Source organism: Callithrix jacchus, chromosome 12 (genome assembly GCF_049354715.1).
Source record: "Callithrix jacchus isolate 240 chromosome 12, calJac240_pri, whole genome shotgun sequence".
Classification (NCBI taxonomy): Eukaryota; Metazoa; Chordata; class Mammalia; order Primates; family Cebidae; genus Callithrix; species Callithrix jacchus.
Window position 1 is genome coordinate 59,401,060 of NC_133513.1, and position 12,916 is coordinate 59,413,975.

A 12,916-nucleotide genomic window follows, 5' to 3' on the forward strand; every position below is an offset into this window, starting at 1 on the left:
CACCTTCACTGGAGAGTGTGGGGGTGGGAGGCTCTGCCTGGGCACACACAACCCCAGCAGATGCCCGAGGACATGGGGTGGGAGGGAGGAGCGGGGCCCACTCACCGTCCTCAGGCTCATAGGGCATCCAGCTGTGCTTGGCGTTCTGGTGCACGTAGTAGGAGTTGCGCTTGGCACACTGCTGGGCCCGGAAGTCCTCATAGGGCCCAGGGCACTCCTCACTGTTGCAGACCTGGTACTCGAACATGGGCCCTAAGCATGGGCGGCCTCCATAGGCTGGGCTGGGACAGGCACAGAGAGATGGGTGATCTTGCTGGCTGGGAAGGCTGGGAGGGTCAGGCTTCCCACACAGCCACCAGGAGCAGCTCTGCCATTCACAACAGCATGACAAGGGGCTCTACTGCCATAAACCAGAGAATAGTTCCCAGGGTATCGGGCTGTGGAGCTCAGCCTTTCAGATCCCCCTTCCTCCCAGACTGCTCTACCCTTCAGACATGTACCATCTATTCCACAGTGAGGGTGAGACAGACAGATGTACAGACTGACACAGGGACTGACTAACCCTCTCCAGCTGGGCTGAAAAAGAACTCCCTCTTATTTATCTATGTGGGTGCCTTCAACTGTTTCGCAGGCCCTGGCATAGAGCAGGTCCCCATAAACGACTCAGACACTCCCATCTGCATCCACTTCCGCTTAATATCGTTATAAACTAAGGACTGGTAAAAGAAACTTGGATTTGGAATCACAACAGTTGGCTTCCAAGTCCTAACCTTGCAACCTTGGTGAAGCCACTTAGCTTTGCTGTGGCTTAATTTCCCCTTGAAAATAGGGACTATAATCCCTCTTATACACCTCCTGGTGTGTCTGTGAAGAATAGTGAGAAAAGGTATTTTATAGTTATCTATTCTTTCTTCTCCATTAAGTCAAGAGGATTGGGTGAGACTTCATCCACAGCACCCAAGTGCTGGGATTAATAGTACCCTACTCAGAGACACGCAGGAGAATTGCATAGCTTTTTGTACCTAAGTGCTTAGCATGCCACCTAGCACAAAGTGCCTGACATACTGTGATAATGATTCTAACAGCAGCTGTCTTTTATTAAGTATTTAACTTGTGTGAGCATGCTGCTGAGAGCACAGAATTTACTTAAGTTTCATAAAATAAAAATAGTTATTACAGAGGAGCTCAATAAATGGTAGCTTTGATACCAATTATAGCAAGGGGTAATCGTCGGTTATGCATGCAAGGCGATTTACTCAGATCAGGGATCCCTGGGCTTTTCTACAACCACAGTCTTTGTATTCCCAACAGATGAAAGTTACAAGGCAGTCCACTTGGCTTGTGTGTGCAGAAGGTCAATGCAGCCGTCTGTGTTAACTCTATGGCTATTTTGTCTAAAACTAAGGAACAGCTGCTTCAATAGGCAGTGAGTTTTCCATGCCTAGAGATAAATAACAGAATATGAATTACCACTCCTGAGGACACCAGAGCCACTGTGACCCTACAACTCTGCGATTCCTCAGTCTTCATCATACCCCTTAGCCCTGTGAGGGGATCAGGCCAGGCCCCGTCATTGTGGGGGTTCAGAACCCCTGCATTACTAGAGTCAACCAACCCATGGAGCTGGCCTTGGCCCATCCTCATCTCTCATGATGCTGTTCTAAACAGGCTGCTTCAGCTTGGAGATGGAGATGGAGATGGAATGGTGGGGAAGATCCCCATAGATGGGATGAGCAGGGAAAATGGACATCTCCCCCAGAATTCTAAAACTTGGGAGTGGGGAAGAAGAGAAGGAGCTTTGATGTTAGAAAGAGGTAAGCTAATTAAAGGGAGGTTTTCTCCATGTGGTAGAAAACAAAGTTAGGGAATTGATTCTCCCAACAAAGAGCTTAGATCAGTGCTTCTCAAAGTTTAGCCAGAGGGTCACAGTTATGAGAGGGCTTGTTACACACATGAAGAAGTAAGGTCACCCAGACTCCGGGGACTCTTCTGCACATGAGCTTGAGAACCACTGGTTCAGACAAATGCACAGAAGGCAGACCTAAGGGTCCTTAGTGGATGCAGGTAGGAGTGATCTGCCTTCACCAACAATTCTGTGTCCTCATGCATTAGCACACACAACCCCCCACAGGGCCCTTTTCTCCTGCACTGTCTTCCCAGTGCCTTCCCCTCCAAGCCCCTCAGCCCTGGGGAGGGGCTCCCTGCCCTGCCCACCCCAGCCAAGCACACTCACGGGGGGTTGTTGCAGCTCCGGCTGCGGGATTGCACCCCGCCCCCACATGACCTCGAACATGACCCAAACTTGGTCCAGGAGCTCCAACCTCCATCTTGGCCGTATGTCTGCTCCGGGGACTTCCAGATGCAGTGACCTTTGAAGCACCACTGGGGTGGAGCAAAGGGCATGAGGTCACCCTGGGCTGCTGAGCCCACCCTGGAGGGTGCTCAACTGGGTACATGGCTCAGATGGTGGGCACCATGGGGGAGACAGAGAAAGGGATGGCAAGAGCATGAGTGTGGGTTTAGGCAGAGTCCCACCCCCAGCATGAGCTGAGCAGCCTTAGACAAAGGGCTTGCCTTTCTGGGCCTGTTCCTCAACTGGACATGGGAAACTGCACCTGCTCATAGCATCCGATGACATCAGGCCCAGTACACAAAACCAGAAATGGCAGATCTTATGATGAACAATGATAATAAATGGGCAATTATTTGCACATCCGGGAGTAATAAAGGGCTGAAAGGGGAGAGAAGAGACAATCTTTGCACGCTAGCTAGAGTTAACCTTGGCTCTGTATCTCAAAATCACCTTCCAGAGAGATCATGAGATGTGCTTCGGGGAGGCAGTCCAGCCATGTGGGGAGGTCCGTGCAGTGGAAAAAATGTACTCATGAAGTCAGAGATTCCTGGGTTTGAATTCCAGCTCAGCAGTACTAGCTATGTGTGGCTACTTTAGCTTGCTGAGCCTCAGTTTAGCCGCCTGTTAAGTGCGACTGCTCTACCTACAGGCCTTAGCACAGGGCCAGACAATAAGAAAGAGTTCAACTAAAGGCAACTCCCTTCCCTTTTCCTGTAGGGTGGCATGAAAAAAGTGCGCAAAGCTCTCTGGGCAAAGTTAGTCTCCCAAGGGTTCTCAACCTTGGAATCACCTGGGGAGATGTTACAACTTCAGATGCCTGATCTTCACCCCAGAACAACTGAGTCAGAATCACTAGGGGTAGGAACTTTTGGAGGAAGTATAATGAGGCATAATTTACATACTATAGAATTCACTCATTTCAAGTGTACATTGCAATGATTTTTCATAAATTTGCAAAGTTATCCAATCGTCACCACAATCCAATTTGAGAATATTTTTATCACCCCAAAAATATCCTCTCTGCCCATCTGCAGTCACTCCTTGTGCTTTGGAAGGAGTTTTAAAGCTCCCAGGATGATTCCAATATGCAGCCCAGATTGAGAACTACTGATGAACTGTCTTATGAAATTGTGACTGGGGAGGGTCTGGAACTTCGAAAACACCTGGAAAAACTGAAGTAGTGGAAAGACCTGCAACCGCTCTAACCCATCAAGGGCCTGCCAGGCCATGGGAAGCTCCATCCACCTGTGATGGGACAAGCCCCAGAGCTGCTCAGCAGGACAGGTATGAATAGGAGGAGCCTGGCAGCTGGGCGCAGTGGCTCACACCTGTAATCCCAGCACTTTGGGAGGCCAAGGCAGGCGGATCACAAGGTCAGGAGTTTGAGACCATCCTGACCAACAAAGTGAAACCCTGTCTCTACTAAAAATAGAAAAGTTAGCTGGGCATGGTGGCGCGTGCCTGTAATCCCAGCTACTCCGGAGGCTGAGGCAGGAGAATCGCTTGAACCTGGGAGGCAGAGGTTGCAGTGAGCCAAGATTGTGCCACTGCACTCCAGCCTGGGCAACAGACAGACTCTGTTTCAAAAAAAAAAAAAAGCCTGGCTAGGGGCAGGAGGCAGGGGGCAGGCTGGTGGGGTGACTGCTAATGCTGAGGAAGCACCTCTTTTAGCACCTGGCTTCTTCCCTGCTCCCTCACGTGCCTTGACATGAGTCTACTGAGACATGAGTCCAACCCTGAGGTTGGTCAGGTGCTGGTAGTCAGAAAAGTTCAATGAACAGTCCAAGGTCACCACAGTGATCAGGGGCAGTGCTGGCAACAGAGCAGAGCTGGGTTTCAGACCTAGCCACAGGGTCCCCTGGGCAAACGAAGCCCTGGCACCCACACATGTATGAGGGAGCAAACATGGGCCATTCATGAAGGTTGGGCCATTCATGAAGAACACGTGTGTCTCTTGCTCAACAGAGCCAGCATGGGGTGGGGGAGTAGGCAGGACACACAGAGCCTTCCTCAAATCCCTTCTGTACTAATCACTCCCCGTGAGACCCCAACAAGTTCCTTAATTAACCTGCCTGGGCCTCAGTCTTCTCATCTGTAAAATGGAAGTAAGCCTTCCTGTCAGATGGGCTAGGAGAGCATGCTACCCTCAGCTAATAATTACAGAGACAAAGTGCTGTGGTCTGGGAGAGAAGAAAGGGTGTGAGTTTATGGGAAGATGCCATGTGTATTCACCTGCACACTGGGCTCACCCTGTCCTTTAGCACCACCGCCCCACTCATATAAGCACTTGGAGGGAGGGGCCAGGGTACAGGGTACCCCCTGGGATGTACCCCCATGCCAGTGATGGATGCCCTGCACCCCAGGAAGGCCACTCCTGCTGCACATCCCACAGGTACCTTGCCAGGTGCACACTCGGTCCCATCCAGTGGGGGCCCCTTCTTGGTCTTGCAGAAGTAGGGGTTGTCAGGATGGCTGCACCACAGCTGCTTGCAGGGCTCAAAGGTCCTGAACTGCATGACAAGGGAAGTGGGTCACCAGGCTGGACTGGCTCTTTGTCCAAGGAAAAAAGGTCAGTAATGGAGGGAAAAGAGGGTGTGATGGGTGCAGGCACCCAGGGCACTGCAGGGCAGGCAGCCAAAGCCTCTCTCCTGCTTCAAGTTCAACTCGACCCCAAGTGCCAGCAGCCTCCAGGGGACCCCTCGTTTCTCCAGGGCACTGAGAAAGAGCTCAGCCCTGGCCCATACTCTCATTGTTCTTTCTCCAAGGCCTCCCTCCCCCACTTTACAGAGGCCATTTGTCACTGACCTGGGACTAGGATTTGAGGCTCTGGGAGGTCTGGGTTCACATCTGAAACCTGGGCTCCTTTGCAGATAAGCTCCCCAGGGAAGGAGCCCCGCCAGGCTCCTGTCAGGTACCTGCCCTCTCTGCTCTGCTTTCCCAATCTGTCCCAGAGCTGATGCATTCCCCAGCCACTGTGCACACCTGCCCCCACAGGTGTTCACTCTGCATCCCTGCATGGTAACTGGCACTGTGTCTGTTGGCCCATCACCAGGCCCACTGGCCAGCTGGGCAGGAGGTGCTTCATGAATGTCCAGCCTGGGCCGCAGAAGGACATTGTCCTGGCACCCACCACCTGGCAGAGGTCAAATAGGTACTCACTGCCAAGCAGGTCTGGTATCCACTGCCGAAGTCAAAGCGGCACTGCTCATCCATTGAGTAGTCGATCCCAGGCAGCTCTGGGGGCTGGGGCCAGGCAGGATCAAAGGGGTCATCGAGGAGGCAGTCGTAGGAGCTGCAGGTGGAGACAAGGAAGGTGAGTCAGGCTGACAGCAGCAAGTTCCAGGCTTTCCCTTCCCAGCAGCTGGGGTTTTTGTGAGCAAGGTCTACAGGAATCTGTATGTGCTTTCCTGTGCCCAGCACTGCCTCTTCATGGAGGAGGGGCTGCCCTGAGCATCCCCCTTGCTGAGGACCTCGCTCCCACCAGTGACTGTGTCTGGAAGGGCTCCATTTGCAGCCAAGAGTACCCAGACTGGGATTAGATACTCAGCTTGCCGCTGGATTAGGTCAGTTTTGCCCACCTTAGAGGGACATGTTATGGCCAAGACTAATAATGATTGATTCATAGACAATTTGAGGACTCACTCTGTACTGAAAGAAGAAAAACCAGCCTACCCTGCAGGATGGACCCTGGGTGAGCTGCCCTGCCCAGCTCCTGCATGGCACTAGTGACTATATTTCTGCTTCCACCTGCCCCCCCATCCAAATCCTCTTGGCCTCCCATTCTCAGACCTTGAGCTCCTGAGTCTAACAACTTGTTCTGTACCTGAAGATCCCTGAAGACCCAGGAGCTGACCAGCCAGGCCTTGCTGCTGGGGCCAAGAATAGGAATGAGGAGAGGAGGGAGCTCCCTCCTGAGCATGCTCATTTCCCTAGGGTCCAGGAGAAGGTCACAGTGGCACTGCTCATCCACTGAGAAGTCGATCCCAGGCAGCTCTGGGGGTTGGGACCAGGTGGCCTCAAAGGGGTTGTTAGAAGCCCCTGGGTTTAGAGACCCAGCCTCAGGCCAGTGGCTCCTAAACTTCAGCATGTGCAAGTGTCACCTGCAATGCTTGATAAATCCAGATTTCTAGACCCAACCTCAGCAGAATCTAACTTACCATCTTCTGTGAGCCAGAGGGTCTGCATGTATAATGAGAATTCTGTGTAAGTGGTCACCTGAACACATTCTGAAACACTAGGCTGTGATGCTACTGGGGTACAGTTTAGGCCAGGTTCGGTGGGGAGGTGAGATGTGTCACAGAATAGTGAAGCCAGGGAAGACTCAGGGAAGGCAGCCAGCTGTGTGACGTCTGCTCAGAGTGGCAGACCGCACATTCCCTATCCCAGTTCTGGGGGCAAGAGTGACCTACGGGAGGTAGCGGCTGAGCTCCAGCTTGCTGCAGCGGGACCAATGGAAGCGGTGGAAGGCAGCCTGCACCAGGGGCGCCATGACACTGCCCAGGCTGGTCTCGTCTGCGCAGCCATTCCCCTGACCGTCATGCTCCATGCCGAGCCTGGAATGGGGAAGACAGAGGAGTCCTGAGACACCCCAGTGGGCCTGCCCCTGGGAAGGCAGGCAGGCAGGCCAGCAGCGAGAGACCCTGTCCTGACTCAGAGTTCAGATTGCTCTTCCTGGCCTCAGTTTCCCAACCATGCAGTCAGATGACCAACCCTCTCTCCAAGGCTGCTTCCACTAGGATCAGACTCATTTTGCCCTCCAAGCCTTCGCTCCTGCTGTTCACCACTCCGACACCCACCCTTTCTGTGAGCTCCACCCATGTTCTTGCAGCTTCCAAGGCCCAATCAAGCCCCACCTGGCCAAGGGTCCTAGCTGTCCCACCCGTGGAGGCTGATCTCCACAGCAGGAGCCACCTATCCCACCATTAAAAACTCACAGCCATTTGCTGACTTCCCACTAAGGTCCTTTGATTGCAAAGACCAGGTTTCATTCAACTCAACTCAACCTCGTTTCTTGAGCCCCTTGTGGTAGGTACCTGCCTCTTAAGCCTCTCTAAGACCCTGCAAGGCTGGGCACAGAGCTTTGTGCATGATAGGCACCTACCATAATCATAGTTTAAATTTAAAAGTTTGCTCTTCACAGTTAGTCATTAATGCCAAATCCTAACAATTCTAAGTCCTCAAACACTTTCAGATGGCTGCGTCTGGCTTTGACTGCTAGGCAGATACACGGGGTTATAAGCTTGACCTTGTATCTCCACAGGGAGGGGCCTCAGAGGTTCCCCTGGTGTCAGTCCCATGTTGCAGGCATGGAGACAAGGTCCCACCTGCCTGGAGGAGCAGTGCTGGGATAAAATCTGACAAGGCTGATGGTGTCCCTTGGTTCTGCCCCTGTGGATACCCAAGGCCAGGAGGCATGACGTACTGAATAGTAGCTCATGTGTGTCCACCCGGCATGCAGCCTCTTGAGGGCTTCTCTGTCCTGGTCTCCACTGCAGCCTCATTCCTAGAATGGGGCCTGGTGCATGGTAGGTGCTCAAGAAATACTGAATGAATGAACACACTCTAAACAAAATCCGAAGCCCTAAGATTAGGCAGGCCAGCCTCTGCCTGGCTCACCACCTAAGTTCGAAGTGCACCTGTTTACAATGTGCTCAGGCCAGTGCTCCAATGATGGCTGAGTACCAGAGTGGGCTGGAATGTGTCTTAGAAAGGCCTCAAATGTGGATGTGATGGAGGGAAGCCTAAGATCAAGACCACCCAGAGACAGCAGGCCTCTGCGTGTGAGGGGGGCACTGCCACTGACCCACCCAAAGGCAGGGCCCCCTATGGGCCCCTATGGCCCTGGGATTTGGAGGCTGGGCCCAAGGCAGGCCCAAATTGCTACCCAGGCCTCTTGGCTCCTCCCAACTCAGGTCAGGGCCTCCCTCTACTGGCAGCTGCAGGAGACCATGGCCAGGACATGGGGACCAGGCCAAGCTGGGCAAAGTCTCTCACAGCCACAGAAATCCCTGGAGCTCATGGCACAGCTGCCAGTCCCACCCACCCTGCTGGTGCCACTTACACGTGGCCAGTCTCATGAGCTACCACGAAGGCTGAGGAGAACCCATCCTCGTGGTTGAGGGCACAGCTCCTCAGGGGGTGACACATGCCAGTGACGGGTGCATACCCTGCAGAGGAGAGAAAGAGAAGGTGGAGAGCGAGGTGGAAGGCAGGTGAGGCCGGACACGCTGAGGTCTGTGCCCAGCCCAGCCATCTGGTCAGTGCTTGGCAGCGGACGTCCTGGAGGAAGAAGGATGCTCACAAAGTCCCACCTGCAACTGAACAAACCTGGGCCACGCCACCCTCGTGCCCCAGAGCTTGATGGCTTCCCTCTTGGCCTGTAGCTTCTATCAGTGCCCCTCTAAACCAGAGAACACCTGGCCTGCAAACATGCTACTTCCACAATGCCTCCCTCCAGTCCCACAGTCAGTCAGCAAACAAGCTAAAGAACCATGAATTAGCAGAAGATTACGTGATGAGGCATGGCTGGAAGGGCTAGAATTCAAGGAGCAAGCCAGGGTGCAGGGGGAGTTGGAGGAGGGGGAAAGGGAATGGTTTGGAAGGAGTTGAGGGGGATCAGGAATGACTGATGTGGGCAGTGGAGGACAGCTGAGACAACTCTTCAGAGGTGGGGAGGACACAGGCCAAGGTGCAGGCAGGTCACACAGGAATCATGGCAGTGCAGGGGGCCAGCACTGGCTAAGCATTACCACGCATGAGGCCTGTGTCCTAGGGGCCTCCAAGGTGGGGATGATGACAAAGGGTGCATCCCTGCCTAGGCCTGCAGTCCCCCTAACAGATCTATTCCTCCATGTTAGAGGGGCTGAAATGTTCTTTTATTTGAGATGGTTTGGGGAGTATAACAAGAGGCTGTGTGGGAAAGAGGTTTCTAGAGCCTCTATTGACCTGGAAGTCTGAGATTTGCTCTACATGTGATATAAGTACATGCTCTGTGTGTATATACATGTGTGTGCATGTCTGTGTCTATGTGAGTGCCTGCACATGTGTGTGCATGTGTCTTTGTGTCTCTACATGTATGTAGTATCTCTGAGTGTCTGTGTGCATGTGCATGTTTGTATATGTGTACATGTACACACTGGCTTATGTCTATTTGCATATGTGCATGTGCCTGTGTGTACATGGGCCTATACGTGTGTGCGTGTTTGTGTGTGTGTGTGTGTGTGTGTGTGGTGTAAAACCACATTTGGGACTTTGGTTATTCAGACAAGAAATCTTTTGGGTAAGAAGGGCTGGCCAACTAATTTCCAGCATGAAAGCAGAAAAAAATAGAAAGCCTGCAACATGGAACCTGGAGATCCAGTTTTCATCTCCGATCTGCCTCCCGCCTGCTAAACTACAGGGGCAAGTCTCTTCGCCACTCCATGCCTCAGTTTCCCCATATGATATCCGAGCTGTACGTTTGCAGAGCACTTACAATTGTCAACACTCTGTCAAAACATGTGCCTGGAGCCCTTTTAGCAGCCCTGGAATAGGGGAAGGCAAATATTGTTATGCTCCCCATTCCATAGTTGGGAGAACCCAGGGAGATGAAGAGATCTTGGACCACTGGGCTAGCAAGATGTGGAGCTGGAGGCAGAACAAAGACTTCCCGTTCTGCAGCCCACACAAGCCCCGTCCTAGGTGTCCCACAGTCTGCAATGAGGCCAGAAGGACACAGTGTGGGGAGAAGCATCTTGAAGCCCACGGAGGGTCTTCCAGCAGCCAGGCTCTGGGACATTAAGCACAGGACCCAGGGCCTGACCACTCACAGCTGCCTGCAAGCTCCACCAAGATACTGGGGACAAGAGTAGGGACCCCTCTACTTCCCATGGTCCCCAGTAAACCATTCCAAAGCTGGGTCCCGGCTGTCCAGGTCCTGTCCCTTCAAACCTCCCTGTGGTGGGCCCCAGGGAGAGCCTATCTGCCTCCAGGCCCAGCCTCTGTCTGCCCTGCATGCTGCACACACCTGGCCATGGCAAATACAGTACCTTGCGTACCTGAGGGCCCAAAGTTCTGCCGGGTGAGGAAGACAACGTGGTCATGGTGCTCAGCATGGCCAGGGTCCTGGCGCTGCTGGGAGTGTGCCCAGCGACACACCTGCTCCAGGCTGCGTGAGGGGTTCCCGCGCTCGATCAGGCTCAGGGACTGCAGGGGCCAGGAGAGTACCAACAGCCACGTGGAGGGTCAGAGCCCTGAACACAGCAGGCCTCTCTCCTCCCACTTACAGACGGGAACGCTAAGGCCCAGAGGACTGCAGGATACAACCCTAGGATCACCGGCTGTCCCCACCCAGCTGCTGCTGGCACACAGTCCTCTCTGCTTTGGGCGATGCTCACATGCCGAGCATCATGCTGAGATGCGTTTGTGCTGGGAACTTCACACACACAATTTCCAATCCCTTCAACTGACCTGCAAGGCAGCTGCTGTTCTAAGCATTTCCTCCACACTCTGTGTTCATTGTTTTATTTCATCTTCACAATAGCCCTTACTGGAAAGTTTGGTTGCTACCCCCATTTAATAAGTGATGGATGGTCAAAGACTGCAGAGCCCAGGGCACCAGGGCTCAACCATGACATGAACTGTGTCAGTGGCTATCCCACTCTAAGCCACAGTTTCCCCAAGGAGAGGGCTCTCCCAGCCATAAACGTGTGGAATCATCATGTTCACAGGTTGTAGGAACCCGTAAATCCTGCTTACCCCTCCAAAGGCTCCACCACTGAAGCCACAATTCTAATAGCCTCAGGTTCTGATTCTGAAGACAAAGTTTTCCTGGATGCTTGTCCCTCCAGCCCACACCATGGCTGGTCCAACACTCCAGCCCCAAAACCCTTCTCCTTCCAAATCCTACCTGCTAACAAGGCGGTTTACCTGTCTGTAGCCAACCATGATCAAGCGGACAAGGGCGATATTTATATGGACCCCCAGGGACTCATCGTGGTAAATCTCATCTACCTGCAAGAAGAAAATACAGTTTAAGGGAAGGAAACGTTCATCACAGGCCTGAGTGTCAGGTACTGGGGTGGGTACCTCACATATGGTATCCCCACTATGACCTTATCAGGCAAGATACTTATCCCTACTTTACAGATCAAGAAACTGGGCTGAGGGGGCAAAATGACCTGCTCAAGGACACACCGCTAACAAGCTGCAGAACTGAGATTCGCATCCTGGACCATGGAATCCCAACCCCAAGCTCTTTTCACAAAGCCACGGTGTAGGGGGCCTGGTCTCAAACCCAGCGACTCTGACCAAGACTCATCTTTCTACGTCTGGAGATCCTCTTCCAGACACATCACCTGGCTCAGAGAACCCCAGGCCACTTGTCTTAATATCTCTGTGTTGCCACTGGCATAATGTCTGTCCTACAGTGCCCTGGCTCTGGGAAGGCAGCAGTGGGCACTCCTCCTGGAGATGTGCTCCAGGGCCTTGGGGCAGCAGCAGCACCTGGGAGCTTGTGAGAAACACAGAGTCTTGGGCCCCACTCCAGGCCTCCTGAATCAGGATCTACCATTGAGCAAGATCCCCAGCTGACTGACAGGCAGGGACAAGTTTGAGGAGCACTGCTTTAGATAATTTCTTTCTCTCACGGGCCTGGGACCGTGGAGCGGTGCCCTACACAGCTCATCAAAGAATCCAGCCCTTTGCACTCCTCTGCCAGGACGCTCCTGAACAGGGTCCCTGAGGCAGATACTTGGCCTCTGCTTGTCCAGCCCCAACGACAGGGGAACTCACCCTCCCAAGGACACCCATTTCCTGAGTGGTACCATTGGAGACTCCAGCTTTTTGTCTTAAATAACCTTTTTTTATGAATATAAAACACCTCACTAGAAATAAAAATTGAAAACTACAAAAAAAGAAGAAAATGAAATCGCCGACACTGTTGTAAGCCAGATACATAATAACCACAGCTAACCTGCACCCTGCCACATGTGTACATGCGTGTGTCTTATTTTACAAAATTGGAATCATACTGAATATATTGTTTCCATGTTGCTTGTTTCACAGAACATTGTTCAATACATGTAAAAGCCTAATCTCAGCCGGGTATAGGCACGGTGGCTCATGCCTGTAATCCTAGCACTTTGGGAGGCCAAGGTAGGACGATCACTTAAGTTGAGACCAGCTTGGGCAACAAAGTAAGACCTTGTCTCTATAAAAAAAAAAATTAAAAATTAGCCAGGCATGGTGGCACACACCTGTGGTTCTGGCTTCTTGGGAGGCAGAAGCAGGAGGGTCATTTGAGCCAAGGAGTTTGAAGCTGTAGTGAACTGTGATTGCACCACTGTATTCCAGACTGGGTGATAGACTGAGATGGAAGGAAGGGAGGGAGGGAAGGAAAAGCTGAATCTCTAATGTCTGCATGTGAGGGGCCATCACTTATGTAATGAATCTCCTAGCTAGACCTTGAAAGACTCCAAGATAAGTGACTTGCCCAAAACATGAAGTGGCTTGCACAGCAAGTCAGTGTTAGCACACAGCAATGATGCAGTAATGCAGATAGGGAGTCCTGGGTTCAAAGCCAAG

The 12,916-nt window shown here is 52.5% G+C and overlaps 1 protein-coding gene across 8 annotated transcripts in view; it reads right to left on the minus strand.

The window, feature by feature from the left end:
- The window catches only part of ADAMTS14 (ADAM metallopeptidase with thrombospondin type 1 motif 14), an 83,760-nt gene that overhangs the window by 21,929 nt on the left and 48,915 nt on the right, over nt 1–12,916 (minus strand). For 3 of the 8 annotated variants that reach the window (XM_078345644.1, XM_078345643.1, XM_078345646.1), the window contains 8 exons: nt 11,261–11,344; nt 10,390–10,537; nt 8,415–8,520; nt 6,763–6,906; nt 5,513–5,645; nt 4,750–4,863; nt 2,234–2,382; nt 106–281 (listed from right to left, as the gene is read on the minus strand). In XM_078345644.1, the coding sequence (XP_078201770.1) occupies nt 106–281; nt 2,234–2,382; nt 4,750–4,863; nt 5,513–5,645; nt 6,763–6,906; nt 8,415–8,520; nt 10,390–10,537; nt 11,261–11,344 (1,054 nt within the window). Of the gene's footprint in view, nt 1–105; nt 282–2,233; nt 2,383–4,749; nt 4,864–5,512; nt 5,646–6,762; nt 6,907–8,414; nt 8,521–10,380; nt 10,538–11,260; nt 11,345–12,916 lie in introns of all 8 variants that reach the window. The other 5 variants (XM_078345642.1, XM_078345640.1, XM_078345645.1 and 2 more) reach the window with 3 other exon arrangements.